General features: G+C 38.7%; 9 protein-coding genes across 9 annotated transcripts; 6 read left to right on the forward strand and 3 right to left on the reverse strand. All coding sequences in view use genetic code 12, as the record gives it.

The window, feature by feature from the left end:
* Positions 1-55: 55 nt before the first annotated feature.
* On the forward strand, positions 56-2767 carry CPAR2_703010 (uncharacterized protein; the record flags this gene model as incomplete). The annotated part of the gene is made up of 1 exon (XM_036812073.1): positions 56-2767. One exon carries the CDS (start codon positions 56-58, stop codon positions 2765-2767), a length of 2712 nt encoding a protein of 903 aa, XP_036668447.1.
* A 314-nt stretch (positions 2768-3081) lies between these two features.
* TOM40 (Tom40p) lies at positions 3082-4257 on the reverse strand (the record flags this gene model as incomplete). Its single annotated transcript, XM_036812074.1, has 1 exon — positions 3082-4257. One exon carries the CDS (start codon positions 4255-4257, stop codon positions 3082-3084), a length of 1176 nt encoding a protein of 391 aa, XP_036668448.1.
* A 1335-nt stretch (positions 4258-5592) lies between these two features.
* On the forward strand, positions 5593-8451 carry PFK2 (6-phosphofructokinase subunit beta; the record flags this gene model as incomplete). Its single annotated transcript, XM_036812075.1, has 1 exon — positions 5593-8451. One exon carries the CDS (start codon positions 5593-5595, stop codon positions 8449-8451), a length of 2859 nt encoding a protein of 952 aa, XP_036668449.1.
* Positions 8452-9112: 661 nt separating this feature from the next.
* Positions 9113-10942, forward strand: CPAR2_703040 (uncharacterized protein; the record flags this gene model as incomplete). Its single annotated transcript, XM_036812076.1, has 1 exon — positions 9113-10942. The coding sequence occupies one exon, from the start codon at positions 9113-9115 to the stop codon at positions 10940-10942; it is 1830 nt and encodes a 609-aa protein (XP_036668450.1).
* Positions 10943-11018: 76 nt separating this feature from the next.
* On the reverse strand, positions 11019-11684 carry CPAR2_703050 (iron-sulfur cluster assembly protein; the record flags this gene model as incomplete). Its single annotated transcript, XM_036812077.1, has 1 exon — positions 11019-11684. One exon carries the CDS (start codon positions 11682-11684, stop codon positions 11019-11021), a length of 666 nt encoding a protein of 221 aa, XP_036668451.1.
* Positions 11685-11931: 247 nt separating this feature from the next.
* CPAR2_703060 (uncharacterized protein) lies at positions 11932-15711 on the forward strand (the record flags this gene model as incomplete). Its single annotated transcript, XM_036812079.1, has 1 exon — positions 11932-15711. The coding sequence occupies one exon, from the start codon at positions 11932-11934 to the stop codon at positions 15709-15711; it is 3780 nt and encodes a 1259-aa protein (XP_036668452.1).
* Positions 15712-15834: 123 nt separating this feature from the next.
* RBP1 (peptidylprolyl isomerase) lies at positions 15835-16203 on the reverse strand (the record flags this gene model as incomplete). The annotated part of the gene is made up of 1 exon (XM_036812080.1): positions 15835-16203. The coding sequence occupies one exon, from the start codon at positions 16201-16203 to the stop codon at positions 15835-15837; it is 369 nt and encodes a 122-aa protein (XP_036668453.1).
* A 933-nt stretch (positions 16204-17136) lies between these two features.
* Positions 17137-19233, forward strand: CPAR2_703080 (uncharacterized protein; the record flags this gene model as incomplete). Its single annotated transcript, XM_036812081.1, has 1 exon — positions 17137-19233. The coding sequence occupies one exon, from the start codon at positions 17137-17139 to the stop codon at positions 19231-19233; it is 2097 nt and encodes a 698-aa protein (XP_036668454.1).
* A 418-nt stretch (positions 19234-19651) lies between these two features.
* On the forward strand, positions 19652-21457 carry TOM70 (protein channel; the record flags this gene model as incomplete). The annotated part of the gene is made up of 1 exon (XM_036812082.1): positions 19652-21457. One exon carries the CDS (start codon positions 19652-19654, stop codon positions 21455-21457), a length of 1806 nt encoding a protein of 601 aa, XP_036668455.1.
* Between the last annotated feature and the right edge of the window lie 213 nt (positions 21458-21670).

The following is a 21670-nucleotide window of genomic DNA, read 5'->3' on the forward strand; positions in this document are numbered from 1 at the left end:
ATACTATACACAACGCCAAAGTAAGTTTTTCGGTACGCATTAAACCCCACCAATTATGCTATCTACTTTTTCAAATGGGGAAACAAACAATGATGGTTATAACAACAACACCAACAACAACAACAACAACAACAACAAAAGCAAAAACGATATCAAGGTGAATTTTGCAAACAATGGTACATCCAGTCCGCCCACGAGACTACTGAACGCTCGACAACTCAACTCTGACCAAGGAGGAAAGAAAAGGACAAAGAAGAAGGGTAGATTCAAAAACAAGTCACAACTATTCTCCAAACACAATAGTAACAACAGTGCTCAAGGAAAGGCATCGCAGTTGAAAGCAACAACAAGTCTGCATAATTTATCATCCAACTTAAGTGGCAAGCAAGATCAGAAGCTGCCACTGAACCAAGATAGTGCCCAACGAGAAAGGAGTACGGAGGGACAGACTACGGAAAACATAAAAAGTACAATGACGCAAACGGGTTTTAAAGAACAGACATCGAAGCAAGCAGCTCCAATAACAACACCAGTGCTACCCTCCCATTTACATTTCCAAGGCATACCCGAAACACCCATCTCAACACAAGCATACAGATCCCCACGCAAAGAAGCATTGACACGTCAAAAGCAAAATGACCATACACGAGACGACAACAGAATTGATCTTCGAGAACACTTGAAACCAAAAGGAGACTCCACTACTACGTCAACAGGCACTACTACGCATGAAGATACAAGTCCATCCGTAACTTTAATGATGGAAGACAAAGTCACTTTATTCAAGTATAAATCTCTGGATATTATTGAGCTACCTCACAAGGACGATAAGACAGGGTCCCTTTTGGCACATGGGGAATTTGAAATTTTCCAATTACTCAATGGTGGTGTAACTTGTTTATCTTGTGGTGGTAAACTGTTTATTTATCCCTTGTTGCCAAAGATTAAAATCTTTAGGATAAGTTTCAATCAGTTTTTGATACCAATGTTGAATCCAGAAAGGTATTGGAAAATAACTATTGATACTGAAGAGAGTAACGTGTTGGCTATACTTCAGGGAACATTGGAAAGGAATGTAAATTATATACATGTCAGTGATAAAATGACTTCAAGTCAACCAGCGTCCACGGAGTCAAGTGACCAAATACTGCAAAACAGAGAAGGAGAAACCCAAACTCAAAATGGCGAAGTTGTTTCTGCCCATATGTTGGATGCTAAACCTCACGAATTGTTAGTGACGAGCCCCAAAACGAATAGTAGCGTAGTGTTTCCAACAATTATCGATACGGAAATTCCCGAATCACCGCCATCAGCACCAATTTCACCTTCGCATTCACCAGTACATCATTTTGAACTATCCCCTAAAGCTCCAGTACATCACACTGGCAGCTCTCTTTTGAAAAAAACCTCACAACAATCCTTGTCGACAAATATTGCGTGTCTTGATTGGAAATCCAACGTGCAATCAAGCCAACAACAACCTAGAACAAGACGTTCATTTCATGCCAATCCATATCAATTAAGCATAAATAATGAGGAAAATTTACACACTCAACAAACTGCTAGACACAGCAGCTCTCCATATCAACAAAGGAGTAGTCCACATGTACAAGCACAAGCACATATTAAAACAGTTGATGAACAATCAGAAGGGTCAATGGACTCGTTATTGGATGAATTTGAACAAAATATAGCTAGGTCTGTACGCAACCCTTCGGTATATTCCCGACCAGTATCTAGACTTCAGTCAGTTACATCACATCACAATCCAGTGCCTGTTTACTCGAGAGGTAAGTATTTTCATGGGAATATCGATCGCGATGATGAAGATGATGGAGACAATGGAGTTGAGGGTGAAGTGTATGAAGATGCACGTGGGTATCCTGACCGAAAGAGTGTTGCACCTAATGGAAGCAATCATGGAAATACAACACGCCACGACGGTACCGGTACTAGTACTGGGTATGGGTTTATTAATGGTGGTGGTGGCAGCAGTAGTGTGCATGATCGTGGCCTTCATTCCGCTAGGAGCCGAAAATCATCCCGTAGTGATTTGTACGCAAATGAAAGTGGATGGATGGAACCCAATATTGAGCAAAGTGCCTATCAAAAAAGCTCCTCACGCGGAGGTGTTGGATCAACCAATGTTTCTTCAAGATTGCCGAAGTCACGATCCAACTATAGTATAAGCAGCTCAGTTTCAAATGGATACAATTTGAACAACTTTTATCGATCAGTCATTGGCCAACTGCGTCGCGACTCATACTATAGTCAGTACCAGAGTAATTGTCAACCACACGCACAAAATATGCAACATCTGCTACTGCTGCATCTGCAACTGCAACTGCAACTGCAACTGCAACTGCAAACGCAACTGAGACTGGTTAGGAACAGGTATCTTGACCCTGGAAACTTGGACTCGCGATCAACGACAAAATCAATGTCAAGATTACCCACTACTACTGCTGCTGCTGCTGCTACTGTTCATAGACAACTGGATATCAGTAGACGCAGACAAAGTACTTATTTCGGTTCCAATGCCAATCAATCAATTAACGGGTCGGTGAGCGGAAGCGTTAGAAATAATAGTACTGTCGCAGCAACCACCACTGATGGTGGTGGTATTCGAAATGCAAATGTCAAGTTAAACTCAAGTGAGATTTATCAGTTGTTGAGTACTAAAGAGGAGCCTAAAGGGTCAAATTCCACAAACACAAAACCTATACCGAGAAGTACAAGTTTTACGTCAAGATTATTTGGCTGGTAATTTCCCTAAACCACCTCTCTAAAAGAAGGGACTCTGCCTAGCGTCCTTGCTACATTTTTTCAAATTTTAAATTCAATTATTTATTTTATATATGTATATTTACAAAAAAAGAAAACATGGAATGGTTTGTGGTTTGAAAAAAGAGAAACAAAGGATTTATATATGGTTGCTCTTCGTTAGTTGTAGGTTCTGTTGTGTATCCCTCTATGTTGTATGGGAACCGCTTTAACCAAACATAACCTGATTCAACCCTGCATCTCTCTCCTATCGTTACTATATCTAGATATCCAATTTTTTTGCTTCCCGGTTCCTTTTTACAAAGCTGGAGCAGGAGCACCTGGGATTGGATTACCATTAGCATCAACCAATCCTTGTTGCATCAACAACAATTGTTCATTACCAGCTGCTTCAAATTGTAATCCCAACCCTAATCTTGAAGTGTTTTTAAATTGATCAATTTCACCACTGAATAATACACTCACAGTAGGCAAGATTCTCTTTTCCAAAAATGCTGAAACTTTTCCTTTTGAATCCAACTGACCTCTAAAAACAGCAGTTCTGTATTCATATTTGGCACCAATGGTGGTGGTTCCTTCAACAACTGGTTCGAATCCAACACCCATCAATGGATCAGCAACTTGTTTTACTGAGGCAGCAATCTGGGTTTCCAAACCAGCTTCTACTTTATCGCTCACTTTTCTCCAAAATGAAGCAACCAACGCACCAGTACCCTGAACTTGAGCTGATGCAATCCATTTGCCAGCATTGTTGTAACGAGCAACGTAGGAGACAGCAGTATCTGGTGGAGCCAATGGTTGTTTGGAGTACATTGCTTCTAAACCGAGGGCAAATTTAGGAGTTATACTTTGCAACAATGAGGCAACAGCAACTCCGGAAAATCCATCGTACAAAAAACTTGGATTCAATGTTTTCAAATTAATGGAGAAATCATTGGCTTGGTAATCTTGCTCCAATTGAACCATTGATGGTTGAGATTGAGCCAATTGTAATGTGATTTTGGAAATATTGGCTTTATCCCATCCATAATTAATTCTACCACTGAAATTATATTCATTATCGATATTTCCTTGCAAGAAATAATCATCAGCAGCAAACAATGCACTAAAAGCATAAGGTGGCAACACTTGTGATCCTAAACTCAAAGTGTGTGAAGTTTGAAAAGCTGGCGATATAGAGAATGCCTTGTTCAAATCAGCTCTTAATCCAGTGAAGAAATATTGATTCAAAAATACATCTCTACTAACTTCCTTGTTCAAATTTTCAATTGTTCCTGGATTGGTTAATCCTAAATTGGCACGATGTTCACTTATGGCGTTATGTACATCGTTTAAATATGAAAATACTGGGTTTGATGACCAAAATGAATTTTGTTTTGGTGGTGGTGGTGTAACATTTGGCAAAGTTGGGATGGCCAATTTAGAAATGTCATTGATTGGAACTGGGGTATGTTGTGGTTGTTGAGCCGACATTGTAGTAGTAGTATTGGTGTGTTGATCTGATGTACTGCTCTGTCACCTTTTCTTTTAATGGCTCTCCAATTCGATAATGATCTCTTTTTCCAGAGCGTTGAAAAATTTTAATTTGCGGGAAGAAATCTTTATTTGGTAGAGACTACACGACCACAGAAGATGGTAGCAGAAGTGGTATACACAAGCTTTTGGTCGTGGTTTTAATGAGCAAAACTTGGTTCAACAGGATTAGGTTTTGCTTGTATGTAGTGGAATAGGGGGTGTAGGTGTTACTTCAAAGTTGCAGCACCGAACCTGCGCTATGTATTTTGTTACGTTGTGTGGGTTTACTGCTTGGGAGGAGGATAGGTTTGCAGCCTTTGGAAGTACATGTACAATTCTTTGGGCCCTTAATGCTATCAGTAAAAAGACGGACAGTTGTGATGGTATTTACCGAATTGATGTGTTCTAATTCTGAGCAAAGGCACAATTTCAAATGAATTTTATCATTATCCGCCTAGTAAGCTATCAATATAAACGTGATGAACGTAATGTCCAGCGTGGATAAGAGTGTTATAGTTGTCACCTCGCCAATTTCGCAAAGACAGAATCACACCTTTTGATGTGAATTGCGCGTAGCTTATCTATAATGATTTACAAGTTGACCTTATAACAGTAGAAATCGTTTATTACAAATTGAAACGATTTAGGTTGACCCAAAGAAGAAGTGCTTTAACCAATCAACTATAGCTTACGTAACTGAATCAGGTTTGATGCTTTAGTGCTTTCTTCATTAACTTGTGTGAATATACGACGTTTCGTTGTGTTTTTGCAAGACTTTGACGTCATCTTTGGTGTTAAAGTTTATCACGTGCTCGGTTGTATAAAACCGAAAAGATATAAATATTTATATGCAGTATCAACTTATTGACAAGAAATAAAAGGATCTCCATTACATAATTGCTTATCTAATCTCAATCAGCATTTTTAAAGTGACAATGTGGTTCAACACTAGTTAGTTTCCAAGTAAGTCGCAAGGGAAATGGAACGCTATGCAAACCCTGTAAGCAATGTCATGTGAGTTAATGCAACAGAATCTCCCGTAAGATCTATTTTGTGTGTATATGTGTGTGTCGCTGGTATTGTAGGTTGTTACACTAAAAATGTCATTTCGCAATTCAATGAACCGAAAAATCATCATAAGCTCCGAAAACAATCACATATATATAACCCTTTGTCATATCTTTTCTCATTGCTGGAGACAATCAACATTCAAAAGAATACAGTCACTATTCAATTATCATTAACTACATAACAATTTACCAACGCTGATAGTCACGCCACTATACTCACAGAATGACGTCAATTGTTAATGGAACATCAACGATTTACTTGGTGGCTGCTTCACAACATTTGCTAGACAATGCAGTTTCGTTCTACACCAACACATTGGGCCTTACAGAACACTCGAAGAGTGAAGATACTACATTCCTTTCCAATGACGGGAACAAGGCAATCGTTGAGATCAAATTAGATCCAAAGGAAGGGTTGTCTGAATCTGAGATTCAATCAAGAAGATCAGACATTGAGTCGAAATTGAATGTTGTTGATTGGAGATCTTTGGACGACACATCAGTTATTAAAGTTGCCAATTTGGTCGATTTAATTGAAGTTTTGACCAGCTCCAAATTTGTTTTACAAATTACCCCCAATGAATTGTATCCCAATGAAGTTTACATTGTTGACCCATTAGGGTATATAATCGGATTCACTGCTTGTAATGAGCCGCTAACTGTTGTACCACCTGTACAAAAGACTAATCCTGTTGTTGAAAGTACTGCTATGCAAACCAATGTTCCTTCAAATGCCACTTCAATTAAAGGAGACCAAGATCTTTTAGGCGACTTCAAACGCAGAAGAAATATTGCTATAATGACCTCTGGAGGTGATGCACCTGGAATGAATGCATGTGTTCGTGCTGTTGTCAGGGCAGCTATATATCGTGGATGTAAAGCGTTTGCCATAATGGAAGGCTACGAAGGATTGGTTAGAGGTGGGCCTCGTTATATCAAGGAAATGAAATGGCAGGATGTTAGGGGATACTTGAGTGAAGGTGGTACCAATATTGGTACTGCTAGATGTATGGAGTTTAAAGAACGTTGGGGTAGGTTAACAGCTTGTAAACACATGATTGAGGCTGGAATTGATGGGTTGATTGTTTGCGGTGGAGATGGGTCCTTAACTGGTGCTGATTTGTTTCGTAGTGAATGGCCTTCATTGATTGCTGAATTGAAAGAAAATGGAGACATCACCGAAGATGAATATGAAAGACATAAGCATTTATACATTTGCGGATTGGTTGGATCAATTGATAATGATATGGCTACAACAGACTCAACCATTGGTGGATATTCAGCATTGGAAAGAATCTGTCGTGCTATTGATTATATCGACGCCACTGCCAATTCTCATAGTCGTGCTTTTGTAGTTGAGGTTATGGGTAGACATTGTGGTTGGTTAGCGCTAATGGCCGGTATTGCCACTAGTGCTGATTATATCTTGATCCCAGAAAAGCCCGCATCTAGTCGCGATTGGACTGACCAAATGACCCAAATTGTTTCTCAACATAGAAAAGCGGGTAAAAGGAAAACCATTGTTATTGTTGCTGAGGGAGCCATCACATCCGATTTGAAACCAATTAGTTCAAAGGAGGTTAAGGATGTTCTTGTGGAAAGATTGGGTTTAGATACAAGGATTACTACTTTAGGGCATGTGCAAAGAGGTGGTGGAGCAGTGGCATACGATCGTCTTTTGGCAACTTTACAAGGAGTTGAAGCAGTGAAAGCAGTCTTGGAGTTGGATCCTCAAACACCTTCACCATTGATTGCTATTGATGAGAATAAAATTGTTCGTAAACCATTGGTTGAAGCAGTGAAAATTACCAAATCAGTGGCAGCTGCAATCGAAGATAAAGATTTTGAAAAAGCAATGTCGTTTAGGGATTCTGAATTCAAAGAACACTTGTACAATTTCATTGCCATGAATACCGCCAACCATATGGGGCCTTCATTGCCGGTGGAAAAGAGAAAAAAGATTGCCATTATGAATATTGGTGCTCCTGCAGGTGGTATGAACTCGGCGGTTTATGCCATGGCCACTTATTGTATGTCAAAGGGACATACGCCATATGCTATTCACAATGGATTTGCTGGTTTATCTAGACACGAGTCGGTAAAGTCGATTGAATGGTTGGATATTGAAGGATGGAATAGTATTGGTGGATCATTAATTGGTACCAATAGACAAACCCCCAGTGAAACTGATATTGGAATGATTGCTCATTATTTTGAAAAATATCAATTTGATGGATTGATTATAGTTGGTGGATTCGAGGCATTTGTTTCCTTAAATCAATTGGAGGAAGCAAGACCCATGTACCCTGCACTTAGAATCCCCATGGTTTTGATTCCAGCAACCATATCCAACAATGTTCCTGGTACCGAATACTCGTTGGGATCGGATACTTGTTTGAATTCCATTATGGACTATTGTGACATCATCAAACAATCAGCATCGGCCACCAGAGGAAGAGCATTTGTAATTGAAGTACAAGGAGGCAATTCCGGATATATCGCTACATTTGCTTCATTAGTCAGTGGTGCCCAAGCTTCCTACGTTCCCGAAGAAGGTATACAATTGGAGCAGTTGGAAATGGATATCAATTCACTTCGAGAATCATTTGCAGTTGAAAAAAACATGACTAAAGCAGGTAAGTTAATCATCAAGTCATCTAATGCATCAAAGACTTTGACACCACAAGTATTGGCTGACATCATACGAGCTGAGTGCCATGGAGAGTTTGATACAAAAACTGCCATCCCTGGACATGTCCAACAAGGTGGTATCCCTTCACCAATTGATCGTACCAGGGCCGATAGATTTGCCATTAAAGCCGTTCAGTTCATTGAAGATCATGTTGAATGTATGCAAAAGATCAGGTATGAATTAGATTTTCCATTGGATGATGCTGAGTTGCAAGCAACTGCTGCTGTATTGGGTGTCAAGGGATCCCACTTAAAATTCACATCTATTAGAAGATTGTATGATTTTGAAACTGAGTTGGGTAGAAGAATGCCGAAAAAGGTGTTTTGGACAAGGACAAGGGAGATTGCTGATGATTTGGTGGGTAGGACCAGGTATCATAAAGCAGGGTAAAAGAGAGCTAGTTGAATGCTGTGTACATTAGATAAACGTATATGATCACAATGAAGAACAATTTAGATTAGCGAAATTTGTAACAGTATGAAGTTAGGATGTTGTTGTGTTTTTATTTGTCCCAAAATGGGTGCAAAAATCTTTTAGAGGAAAAGATGCATGCAATGATCGGCATAATTGATTGACACATTGCATGTGATAATTCTAATCTGTTTGGATCCCCCCTCGAAATAGGCAAAGCTTGATTGACAGAAGATCTACATTGCGTTGTTGATGCACACACATAATGACGAGTTTTCTCCCCTTGCTCTGTATATAAAGAAGGATACCATTGTGAAACAATCTACAGTACTGTAGAATCGCGTGAGTTTTTGTTGTCGTGTCGTTAGGATATATTTTATGACACTGTCATAATGTGACACGAAAAAAAAAAAAACAAAACTTCAAAAAATGAAACCACAAATAAGCGAAACAGTAACAAAGACTAAGGTGTAACCATTAGCTATTAACGTCAAACATCATATAAATCCACACTCGTACATTATTCACAGAACACCTATCGTACATACTGAATTACAAGAGCATCTCAAGAGTATCAAAATATTCATATTCATAAGCATTTCGTAAACTGTATTTGGCTATTATAAACAAGGGTTTTCAAATGTCTTCGATAGACCAACAACATCAATCGCCATATCAGTACCAATACTCACCAAAGATCAATACCGGTGCATTCCCACTAAGATCGCCACCGCAAAATAACCATATGATTCACACTTTCACCGCCAATAATAGCAGTAGTAATGTACTGGACAATACAATGGCAACTGCACCGTCAAGATTTTCCAAAACATTGGAACCATCAGAGTATGTAACAACTCAATTTCAAAATTTATCAGTTGGACCTAGAACTGTACCGAATTCCGCAAAGTTGTCATCGTTATGTCTGTTTTTTGATCACATTGTTAATTTAAAAGATGCAGAGACCATTTTACAAAAGACGAAAGATTTTCAATTTTATAAAAATTTGCAACAACAACATGATCAGGAGGCAAGTGTTAAAAATGGAGTAAGTGGTAAAGTTTATGATGAATTGTTCACCTCACTTGGAGCGCATTTGGCTATACCTTTTGATTTGTGGTTACGAGACGAAATTTGCATCAAAGATATCAAAGTCAAGGTCACTATGTTGAAGGAAATTAATGGTATGATCGATGCTGAATTAAAGGATGTTGCAAATCAATCGTCATTCGAGGTGACATTGAATTACTATGGCAAGTTGCTAACGGCTTATAATTTCTATGAAATTCCCCTGAGGAGTTCCGCGTACAAGCAGTTGACAGGCAGCGCTAATCGCAACGGCAATAGCAATCACATCATCAATGGATCCTTTCATGATCAAATCGACGAAGAGTTGGAGTTTAATCGAGATAGGTTGAGCACTTCTTCACCTGATTTTGATTTTGGGTATTTGGAGAAGCCATTTTATCGAAGCCATTCCAATCAGTCCAACGATTCATCACCAATTACGCATCACGATAAGCGTACCAGTACTAGTAGTGTCCTGTCAAAGAAACGTTTCTCATCCTTTTTAACCGGTGGAAGTGGATCTCATCATAAAGAGGGACAAAATGGACCTACTTCGTCACCTGATGTACGCGATGGGAATCATCGCCGGTCACAATTTCTGACTCCAACAACACCACCCCAACCACACTTTAAACAGTTTTCGTCATCAACATCAACATCAACATCAACAACGACTCCGCCTTCAAGTCATTATCAGCAGCAGCAACAGCAACAACAGCAGGATGGAAGTCCTACTCCAAAGAGCCACTTGTATGAAAACGCCAACGGAACACCACCGTCATCACACAATCACAACTCAATGTCGGTGAACAATATTTTATCCAAACTGAAATTGTACAATCGAATGAAGAGAAACCGAGAGCTGGCCTCTTCTGTTAATACTTCTACATCACATCAAAGCTACCCCAGTAATAGAAGCAGTATAGCTACTACTGCTTCTGGGGGTGGGGTTGTTTCATCATCAGGTGGATCACGTAGGAGAAGCCTGGTCACTAATGTCAAACACCTTTTTGGTGGTGGTGGTGGCAACAACAACAATAGTGGGAGTGGGAACAGCAGTACCAATGGTGATGTATCTTCATTTGATTCATCCAGAACGTTAATGCCAGCCGACTCGTATCCACAATCAACCGAAAACATAGTCTTAACAAAGGAAGAGAAGCTTGAAAATAGTAAAGACAAGCATGAGTATTATATTCAAATTGATCAATTAATGAAAGAAACTAGGCGCATTTTAACAATTTTATTCAATTCTAGTGATTCAAGTGTCAAGGGAAACGCCAAACTTGGTAAACTAGTTGATTTTGTCACAACTAAAGTATTCAAGTTTCTATTGATTGATGTTGTTTCCATGATTTTAACTTATTGTGATTTAAAATGTTGCAATTTCAAAGTTGTTTAGAGATGAAATTTAAGAATTTAAGGGTATACACTTTGTATAGTTTGTGTTGTGAAATAAGTTTGCGATATGTATCCTTTTACTTACAACTACTCAACATTTGCAGAATGACGCCTAGTAACTGATCATTTTCACAAGCAGCAGCAACACGTTCCTTATCATTCAATTGTTTATTCACTTGCAGTTCCAGTTGATGGGTACCTTCCTTTATGACAATCTTGATTCTGAATCTGGCAGGTAAACTGCGTTCCAACCGTACCCGTATACCTAGTCCAATCAATGTAGCTAATGAACAGTGGGTTATAGTAGGTGTGATTTTGATTGTAATCGTTGAAATTTGATCACGTGGAGCTTGTGTGATTGATATATCTTGGAGGTTGACTACTGCTAGTTGTGCTAGCGTTAGTGGGTGTTCCGGGTCCGATATCGTGGATATGAGGTCGAATATTTCTTGCTCGTCAATGGGATCCTCCTCGTCATCGGCACTGGAAGACGGCTCTTCTTTGGTAGTTTCATCCATTTCTTCATCTGGTGATGGGCTAAAGCTTAGTGATGATGATGAAAGTGATTCTTCGAGTGATGACATATCATCTGCATCAGGTAAGTTGGGTAGTGAAAGCGATGTGATTTCTGAAATGAGTTTTGTATTCCTAAACTCGACGGAGGATTCATCCAGTGTGTTCAACCTGGTAGGAAGATTGTTTACATCGATGATTGTTGGGTTTGCATTTATTGGGTCACTCATTTTCTAAGTTTGAGGGGAGGTAGTTTATGGTTTAGTTGACAAACAGTGTAAGATGAATATAAAAGAGTGCTATAGTTGACGATGCTGATGGTGGATGACTAAAAATGGAAAATGGAAATCAATGTCAAAAAATTTAGAAGTGTCGCAGTTTCAAATTTACTGCATTGATCTCACTACCTTTTCCATACATTCAACAAACCAAACATCGAAACTAAGCAGCAGTATACACTTTATCTTTAGCAAAAGCATGGAAAACTACAACCGGTTCTTACTCCAGCAGCTAAACCCATTGCTACGAATACACATTGAGCCTGGTATCATTGACACCAATGAGGTCAAGACTTTACTAACTCAATTTGAATTATACAATGTCAAGGATAAAGTATGGGATAACAGTGCTATACGCAATAGATTAACTACTCCGAAATATATAATCAATACTGACCATGAAGAGACGGTTGATCTACCAAAGAGGGACAAGCTACCCAATCAACATTCAGCCATATCCCCTTTCAACAAAGATTCACCAATTTTCCCCAATGGAATATTGACTCATCAATGGTTTGAAAAATGCATCACCAAACTCCCATTTGGATTGATCTACGTATGTGAGTTGGAGGGACCTGGTAACGACGTGGAAGTAATCATCAGTATGAAGAAATTAAAATTGAAATTGGAAGAAATTGATTGTAAATTGATATTGTTGTTGATTACACCACACTCTATAGATGAAGAACGAATGAGTATGTTTCGAGCTGAATTGAATTTCCCCAAACCACAATTTTTATTCAACTTATCAAAAGTGTCATCACCACTGGTGTCGACGTTGCAGCTGAATTGTGAAGTTCTCGTAAGCAAAATCTTGTCGAGCTTGACAAAGACATCTCATGACTACTATGCTAATCTAGAGTACAAGTTGAAGCAACGATACAAAAAGACATATGATATACCACCAACTGATGAGGTGGACACCTCAATCGAACTCACACCAAAATTTCTTGAAGTTCGTAACATGATTAAACAAGGTATGATTTTGCAATTTATGAATCCAACAAACTTGGAACCTGGAGTTAAGATTTTGGAGATTGCCTATCAGGACTTGATCTCGATAATTGAAGGTGTATACGCGGTAAATTTACTGGATCATGATAACACTATTATAGATCAGCTTCTAACATTGGTGGATATAATTGCATTTCATATAGTACGAGGCTATTTCTCCATTGAGGAACCAATCAAGTCATTACGCAAACACAAGACGCATATAATCAATGTTGTGGATGTGTTGAAACGTGACCATGATTGGATTTCTGTACAATACGAATGGTTGGCACAATTGATGAAGATGATTCCGTATTCAATTATAACGAATTTAAATACAACGGCTGTGCTACAAATGAAGGCGAAACTGAGAAACGCCAATACTCTAGCAATGATGAGCCACTTTGGTGGCATACATACTCCAGAATTTGACCTAATTACTAACCCAGGTCTTGTGCTTGTCAAAGCTTACGAAATGAGTAGCCATTCATCAAAGAGAATAGAGTTGTTGCAAAGTGCCATTGAAACTTTGGAAACTAACCAACTGAATGCATTACACAAGTCGCTGGTTTCAGGTCAAGATAACCTCGATTCGTTACTATCATACTTGACTTGGCTTATAGGTGAGGAGTTTTTCGCCCAGGGGAATTTCAAACAAGCTTCTGATTATTACGAAATGGCTTATAGCTCATTAGGGCTGGCCAAGTGGTTGAATATCAGCCATTTCCTCTTGAGAAAGTTGTTGCAATGCTATTCAAAGTTGGGAGTTAAGAAACTGGAATTAAATACGATATTGAAATTGAGTACCATCTCTAAATGGTTTATTCAGGATACATTGGTGCATTCAGGTACCAATGTTTTTGAATTTGGTGATGGGTCTAATACTATGGAATTGGATATTTTAGATTCCAAATTGCATGAGTTGTTTTTTGTTGATGCGTTGTTGATTAATGAAAAGCTTGTTGGTGATACAACCGTAAATGATGACATTTTGATCCAAATTGACTTGAAATCGAAACTAAATTTAGACATGATGAAGCTCCTACTTCCTGAGCTGACTGAAATCAAAATTTCACTCAATCAAATTGATGTGTCATTCACAACAATTGACGATAAAGCTGGCTCTGGACCAATAGGGTTGAAGAATATCTCCATTACCAATGATGCAACGAAACCACGAACAAGTACCGATTTGATTATACTCAATGGACAAGAGTTGAGTACCACATTTGCCGATTCAGCCAATCTTGCCATCAAATCGTATAGTTCGCCTTTAACTATTCAACAAGTGCAAAAAGCGACAACAGCAGGTCATTTCCAAATTGATGTTGTCAAATTACAAGTCACCATTGAATTGAAGCACGATGGTAAAGTGATTCGTTTGAACAAGATTGAACTACATCAATCATTTGCAAACTCGCTTTCACAACAATGCAAAATCAAGTTGGCTAATGGTACATCAAAGCCAATCCGATTAGGGAATGATGGGACAAATATAATGGTTCCAGCACATCAATTGCTTGTCACTCCACCAAAGCCAGACTTTACGATCGAGTTGAACAACGACGTTGATTGCTATATAGTTGGTGAAAAATTATCAATCCCGTTGAAATGCAGTTTCAAAAATAGAGGTATTTTCCACAAAGCTGAATTGATGGCCAATGTCAAACATGGTGATGTTGTTGTTACTTGGGACAAATTGAAAGATGATGAGCCACTTGAATTGGAAGCGGGAGAGGAAAGTGAAGGGGACGAGCTTGAGCATCTGTATGTGCATGTGTTGCATGTGTATGCGAGAAACTGGTCAGGAGAAGTTATGAATATCGAAGTGTCCTTAGCTGTAGTTTACGAAGATGTTAAAGGGGGCAAAAACGGTACTAGTAACGAGGGGCGAGAGGGAGATGAAGATGCTGCTGTTGTCGCTGCAAATGATGCATCCGTTGTGTATACGGTGTTTGATTTGCAATTGCCGGTTATTGCTGAACCTTTCAAGTATCATTATTCCATCAGTCCCTACTTGGACAAAGAGTTTCTTATCAATATCAAAGATGGTGAAAACGAGGGTATAAAGGGGAAGGTTGATGGTATTGATACTACCAAGAATCAATTCCCTCCATTACTGTTGAGGCAATGGAGAGGTAAATTGAGACTTGTTGATCAATATGCATTGGCAGTTGGATACGAAACCAATGATGATAAAAAGGACAAGCAGTTACAGAATGATCGCGGGTTGGAAGTTGTTGATGTAAATTTCGACATTATATCGGGATTGCCTGATTTGATTTTGAACATAATGGCTAAAGAAGGTGAGTATGATGAGTATGATGAGTTGTTTACGACGCAACTTCCACCACTGGGTAAAATATATCGAAATGCGCAAATAATTACATCAATGGTTGTGAAATGGAAGCGGACGCGCAAACACGGGCATAATAGTAATAGTGAGAATGATGGTGGTGATGAGGATGAGGTGGTGAATGAGTTTGGTATATCGGAATGGAAAGTACAAGTACCGTTAGTTGATCCACGAGTTTTGCTTTATATAAAGCAAGACCAATCCATCACAAGAAGCAATGATGATGACGATGGTGGTGTTTTCTATACATTTTACTATGTGCTTGAAAATCCTAGTGTGCATGCTTTAACTTTTGTTTCAGAGCTTACTGGCTTGGGTGGGACTTGGCAGCTTGATAAACCAAAGGGGGGAGACAATGCTGGTATGGAGGAAATGCAAAAGTATATCAACTCAAAGCCGTTTACGATTGAACCCAATTCCCGCAAGATTATCCTGTTTCAACTAAAGAAAGTACATATACTGGGTAAAGATGATGGTGAAGATGGTGAAGATGGTGGAGATGCTGCTGCCGCTACTGCTGTAAAGTTGCCGACTTTTAAATTATTTGATATAAACTACAAGGTGTATTTGTATGTGGTTCCGACTCAGTCTAATGTCAAGTTGAAGGATGGAAACTTGTATCTTGTATGAGACATTTACCTACACCTCAGGGCAATCGAGCAAGTAATCAAACAAGTAATTGGTTGTATACATTTCCATTATTCTCTAGAAATTAGCAATGCATATATACATCTTACTACTCTAAACTTATCTCTACTGATCATTAACCTTCAACAATTCAACTTCAAAAACCAAAGTCGAATTAGCAGGAATCAATCCAGGGAAACCTCTAGATCCATATCCAATTTCTGGTGGGATCGTCAACAATGCCTTTGTCCCCTTTGAAATCTTGGGAATACCACCTTTACCAAAATTATTAGTCAATGCAATATCCCAACCCTTGATAACTTGTCCAACTCCAACAGTACAAGTGAAAGGTTTGCCTCTCTTTCTAGAGGAGTCAAATTCTTTGCCATTGGTTAATTTACCATCATAGTGAATGGTGACCAAATCTCCCTTTTGAGCAAATGTTTTGTTGTCTCCTTCTTGCAAGATTTCAACTTCTGGTAATGTTTCTGACATGATTGATGTATATAGACAATGGTGTTGATGTAAATCGATGAATCAATCAATTGAGTGGCGTGGCAGGGGAGGGGTATGTAACTTTTAAAAGAAAGGATCAACAATGAGCAAAACAAATGTTTGATGGATGAAGTTGTGTTTCAAGACATGATATTTTTGTTATGCGCTGGAAACAGCCCTTGAATGTGTTTTTGTGTAATATTGAGCAATACTACACTACCAATGCTACCAATACCAATGCTACCAAATGAGCTTGAACAGTAATAAGCCACACTTTGCCGACTTTGTTTCTCTATATCAAACTGCTTTATCAGTCAGTACCAGTTCTACTCTAGTGACCAAAAGGGCTATGTTAGATCTAAACAACACACAATGATAAAAGAATAGTCATTCTTTTTTGATGAAGAGTTTTTGAATCAACTCTTTATCAACTCTTTATCAGCTCTTTGTCAACAGACATCACTCTATAAATTTAAAGGGTTCTCTTCTTCTTAAATAATAAGCACACGTAGAATAATATCTTTACACCAATTGCAAAATCACACTATACATTAATCAGAGTAGTATTGACCTACATTTGTGACAAAGAACTACACTCTTCACCGTCCACAATCTATCAATCGCCCTCTCTTTGTTACTGATACTGCAACAAGTCCACCAAGCAGACATCTATACCTTCTCAACTTTTCTTCGAATCCGTGTGTCTTTCTCCACTTTTTGTGTTGTGTGCTGTGTTCTCTTTGAGAAAGATCGATCTCCCAAAGAAAAAAGCAACAAAACAAAACTATGCAAAAAAACGGACTTACAAAATAAGGAGATTACCAAATATATCAAACTTCAACTAATATCCACTATTTACACAATCTACAAGAGTTACGAACCCGTCTAACAGTACATATTGTCATCACACATCCGCCCGTCGAACCGCCAAGTATGTCAGATGTAAAGGTTGAAATTGATCGTTCCTCTACTGATGGTACATTTACCAACCACGACATCATTAGGGGTAAAGTAACCCTAGTTGTGACTAAAGCAATAACGTTGAACTGGATTCAAGTGAAACTAGAAGGCATTTCATCAACTCAGTTGAACATCCCACGACAACAAGCCAATGGTAAACGAGATAAAGATCGTAAAGATAAGATTATACGAGATCAACACAAGGTGCTTTATGATACTCAAATTGTATTTCCACCAGATAATGTACGACAGGTATCACAAGCTAAAGATTTCACCCTAGCTCCCGGCAACTACTCCTATGCTTTTGAGTTTAAGATCCCGTTGAACAATTCTTGTGTTAAAATGGGTGGTATCACTAATAAAGTTTCATTAAATTTAAAGTCGTTTGATGTCATGATAAACAATGGTAACTTTAATACTACATTTGTCAAGAATAAAGCTCAACAAATGGCCAATGAGCATGGGTTCGCCAATGGGGGAGGAGCCCAGGGCAAGAGAAAGGGGTCGCATACACCCCCGCCACCAAAACAAAGTTACCACATTACTTCACAGCTACCACCATCACTTTCTGGTATAGGGGAGTTTGCCAATGTCAAATATTTTATTAAAGTTACTTGCAAAAGATCATCGTTTCTTAAGTCAAATTTACGAGGCTATGATCCTTTTATTTTCCTACCTTTGGACTTGGATGTGCAAAATCGTCCATTGCTTGGCAATCAGCAATTTGAACTAGAATACAAAGAAGCGTTTGTGAGGAAAGAGTTGACATTTAGAAACAGAATACCAGAAATTGTTGCTGTTAAAGTCGCAGAAAGTCCCCAGAAGTCGTTGGAAAAGAAAGCGTTACCTGTCGTGCCACCACCCCCGCAACTGCATCAACCACCAAAGAAGCAAGGATTCATGCTGAGATTGTTTGGTGGCTCTGACTCTCCATCATTATCATCATCATCGTCAAGCTCGAATGTGGCGCCGAATTACCCCAATCGAGTAAACCATCAACAGCCAAGAAGGAGAAACAATGTCCCCGAAATCAAAGCAAAAGATGTTCCATTCTCGTTTGAAATTAGATTTAGGTACCCAGCATTTCTTATACCTACAAAACCACCGTCTTTTAAGCTTTATTTAATATCAAACCTCAATCCATCAAGATATACTTTGGCAGAATATGGAAGACCCGATGAATCGAATGGACTAGGTATCATTTACTTGCAAAAACTTACAGTAAAACTTACATCCATCACTCTTGTTTCGGTTGTTGAAAATGATGGGGCATCAAATGAATATCATTTAGGTCAACACGAAGAAGTCATGACTGTTTGCAACAATACTTATCAAAACTTGAAGTTTGATTTGATGCACGGAAGAGTCAACCCCAATGCATCCAACTCATCTACATCACCACAATCGTCAACCAATATTCATGCGCCCGGCGGGTCAGTTTATGAAATTGAAATACCACGCAAGTATTTTGATAATTGTATCTTGCCTGACCATTTATCACCAAGTTTCAAGACATGCAACATTACTCGAAAATACATTCTTAGTGTCATTGGTGGCTTTTCATGTGAGCAAATAAATGACTTTAGAGATAAACGAGAATGTGCCAAAAAGATTAAATATGTTGATTTGATTTGTGATAATATCAAAGTACTTAGTGGGTTGAATATGACTAGTACTTTGCAATCAAATGCTTCAAGGTCGTCAATCCCATTGAACAATAGTGTGCCACATAGTCATTCTGCTCTGAAGATTTCTACACCTACACCACATCCACCACATCCACCACCACCACCTACATTACCTCCAAAAAACTCAGAAAGACTGTATTCACATTCATCAATAACTCCAACAAGCAATGGCCATCCAGGTTATAGCGTGGAGCCAGTACCGGGCAGCTCCCACAATGGCGGTGATGTTGAAGATAATGGAGCCCTTGCCGCCGCTACTGCCGCTATGCTCCCCACATATGAAGACGTGGTTTTGGAAAGCTCATACCAAGATGATAGTGAGCATCAACGAGCAAGAAGAAGGTATCATCAACATGAACAGTATTATTCCAATCCTGAGTAAATTTGCAACGAGAAAGCAAAGTGTGTATAGAGATATGTATAGCTGTACTGTTTTTGTCTGTTTTAATAATTTTTAGATCCCATAAATCAGTTGATTTGAATACTGTAAGATCTATCTGGTAACTAGTGTTCTTGGGGTGTGCAGAGCTCCTTAGAGCGGTCGTGTATTCACCATCAATCTTGGATCAAAAAAAAAAAAAAACAATAAAATAATAAAGAGGCATTAGGACTGTAGTACACTACCTTTTTTCGTTTCACACACACCTCACGTCACCACTGAAGAAGACGAAAAAAAAAAAAAAAAAATTTACAACCAAAGAATCTATGGAAAAAAGTTGGAGGTTAGGTTGCCATTCAGACTAATAATAACACATTTCAGAGTGCCACACATACATATTAAAAATCAATAGAATAGCTCAATGTCTGACAGTTTCTTCATCAAAAATAAGACGGCAATCATAGTCACTGCGTTGGCAGTAAGTTCAGCTGTTGGTGCTTACTGGTTTTACAACCAACTGCAATCAACTACCACATCATCTACATCAAAAGATCTTGGTGGTGATAGTACCACTACAGGCTCATCATCAAGTAAGAAGAATAAAAAAAAGAAGAAGAGCAAGAATTCATCTTCACCCGACCCAGAAGCTTCTTCAGCAGGCAACAATCACAAGAAATCTCCTAAATACCCAGTAAACTCTAAAGGGTTACCTGAAATCACATCGGACGTTGTCAAGAAATTATCAGAACAAGAAAAGGAAGAATGGGCAGTTCAATTGAAGGAGGATGGAAACACTGAATTCAAAAACAAAAAGTATGAAAATGCCATTGCATATTATACTGCTGCTTTACAATTGAAGAAAGATCCAATTTACTACTCCAACAGATCTGCGTGTTATGCTGCTCTATATGACCACGAAAATGTCATCAAAGATACCACTGAAGCTATCAAAATGAAACCTGATTACACCAAATGTATCTTGAGAAGAGCAACCTCTTATGAAACTTTGGAGAGGTTTGAAGATGCCATGTTCGATTTGACCGCATTGACCATTTATGGTGGGTTTTCAAACAAGTCGGTTGAGCAGATTTTGGAAAGAGTGTTGAGAAAACATTCAATCAAAATTGTCAACCAAAAGGAGAAAACCTACCAATTGCCTTCTGCTGCTACAATTGGTTCCTTCTTTGGCGCATTTGCTGATGAACCTCACTTGGACGGTGCTGATGAAAATAGCCAAGGTGGTGGTAAATTCTTGTATGATGCTATAGTTAAAATCAAGGGAAACACAAAGGAAGGCTACGACGAAGCAGACACATTGATCAATCAAGCCGTGTCTGCATTGGAAGGTGATGAATCCAAGAAGGAGTTGTACGCTGTTGCATTGGAGTATGCTTCAGCATTCCACTTTTTGAAGAATGATCCATCCACTGCTGCTGATGTAATCAATAAATCAATATCCATCCAACCAAGGGCAAGATCTTATGTATTTAGAGCATTGATCAACGCTGACAAATCTTCTTATGACGAAGCCTTGAATGATTTCAAATTGGCTCAAAACTTGGATCCAAACTCGCCTGATATCTTCTACCATTTGGGTCAATTGCATTACCTTACTGGTGATTTAACCAATGCCGAAATCAATTTCCAAAAGGCCAAGTCCTTGCACCCGGATAACGTTTATGCTTACATCCAATTGGCTTGTATCACGTACAAGAATGGTCATCGTGATTTAGCTGATGAAAAATTCACTGAAGCAAAATTAAAGTTCCCAACCAGTCCAGAGATCCCCAACTATTATGGAGAAATTTTGGCTGACAAAGGTGACGTTGAAGGCGCCTTGAGACAATTTGATATTTCTGCTAGATTGCAAGAGAAGTTGGATAGATTTAGTGTTGGTGCCTTGCCCTTGATTAATAAAGCCACTGTTATTTCTAGAGAGAGTTTGGAAAGAATTGGTGAAGCTGAAACCTTGTTGACAAAAGCTTGTGCATTGGATCCTAAGTCAGAATTGGCAAGAATTTCATTAGCACAAATCAAGTTACAAAAAGATGAAGTTGATGATGCGATTGTCCTTTTTGAAGAAAGTTGTGATTTGGCCAGATCCATTGAAGAAAAGGTTCAAGCTATCTCATTTGCTGAAGCTACCAAAATGCAAAAGAGAATTAAGAATGATCCTGTTTTGACTAGAAAGATTGCTGAGTTGATGGGACAAAGTGGTGTTTTGTAAGGTGTTTGCGGAGATTTTTGAGAAGCTTTTTGCGAAGCTTTTTTGTTGTGACTACTACGGCGTTGGTGTGTAGGTAGACTCGTGTCTAATATTTGTATATATTTTATTAAAATTTTCAGAGAATATTATTATTAATGATAAAGCAAGAGGAGATTATGAGGTTCCACTAGGTTGTCAGCTTGTCTTTAATACAACTCAACATTACACAATCAT

The sequence above is a fragment of the Candida parapsilosis genome, contig 006110 (genome assembly GCF_000182765.1).
Source record: "Candida parapsilosis strain CDC317 annotated contig 006110".
Taxonomy (NCBI): domain Eukaryota; kingdom Fungi; phylum Ascomycota; class Pichiomycetes; order Serinales; family Debaryomycetaceae; genus Lodderomyces; species Lodderomyces parapsilosis.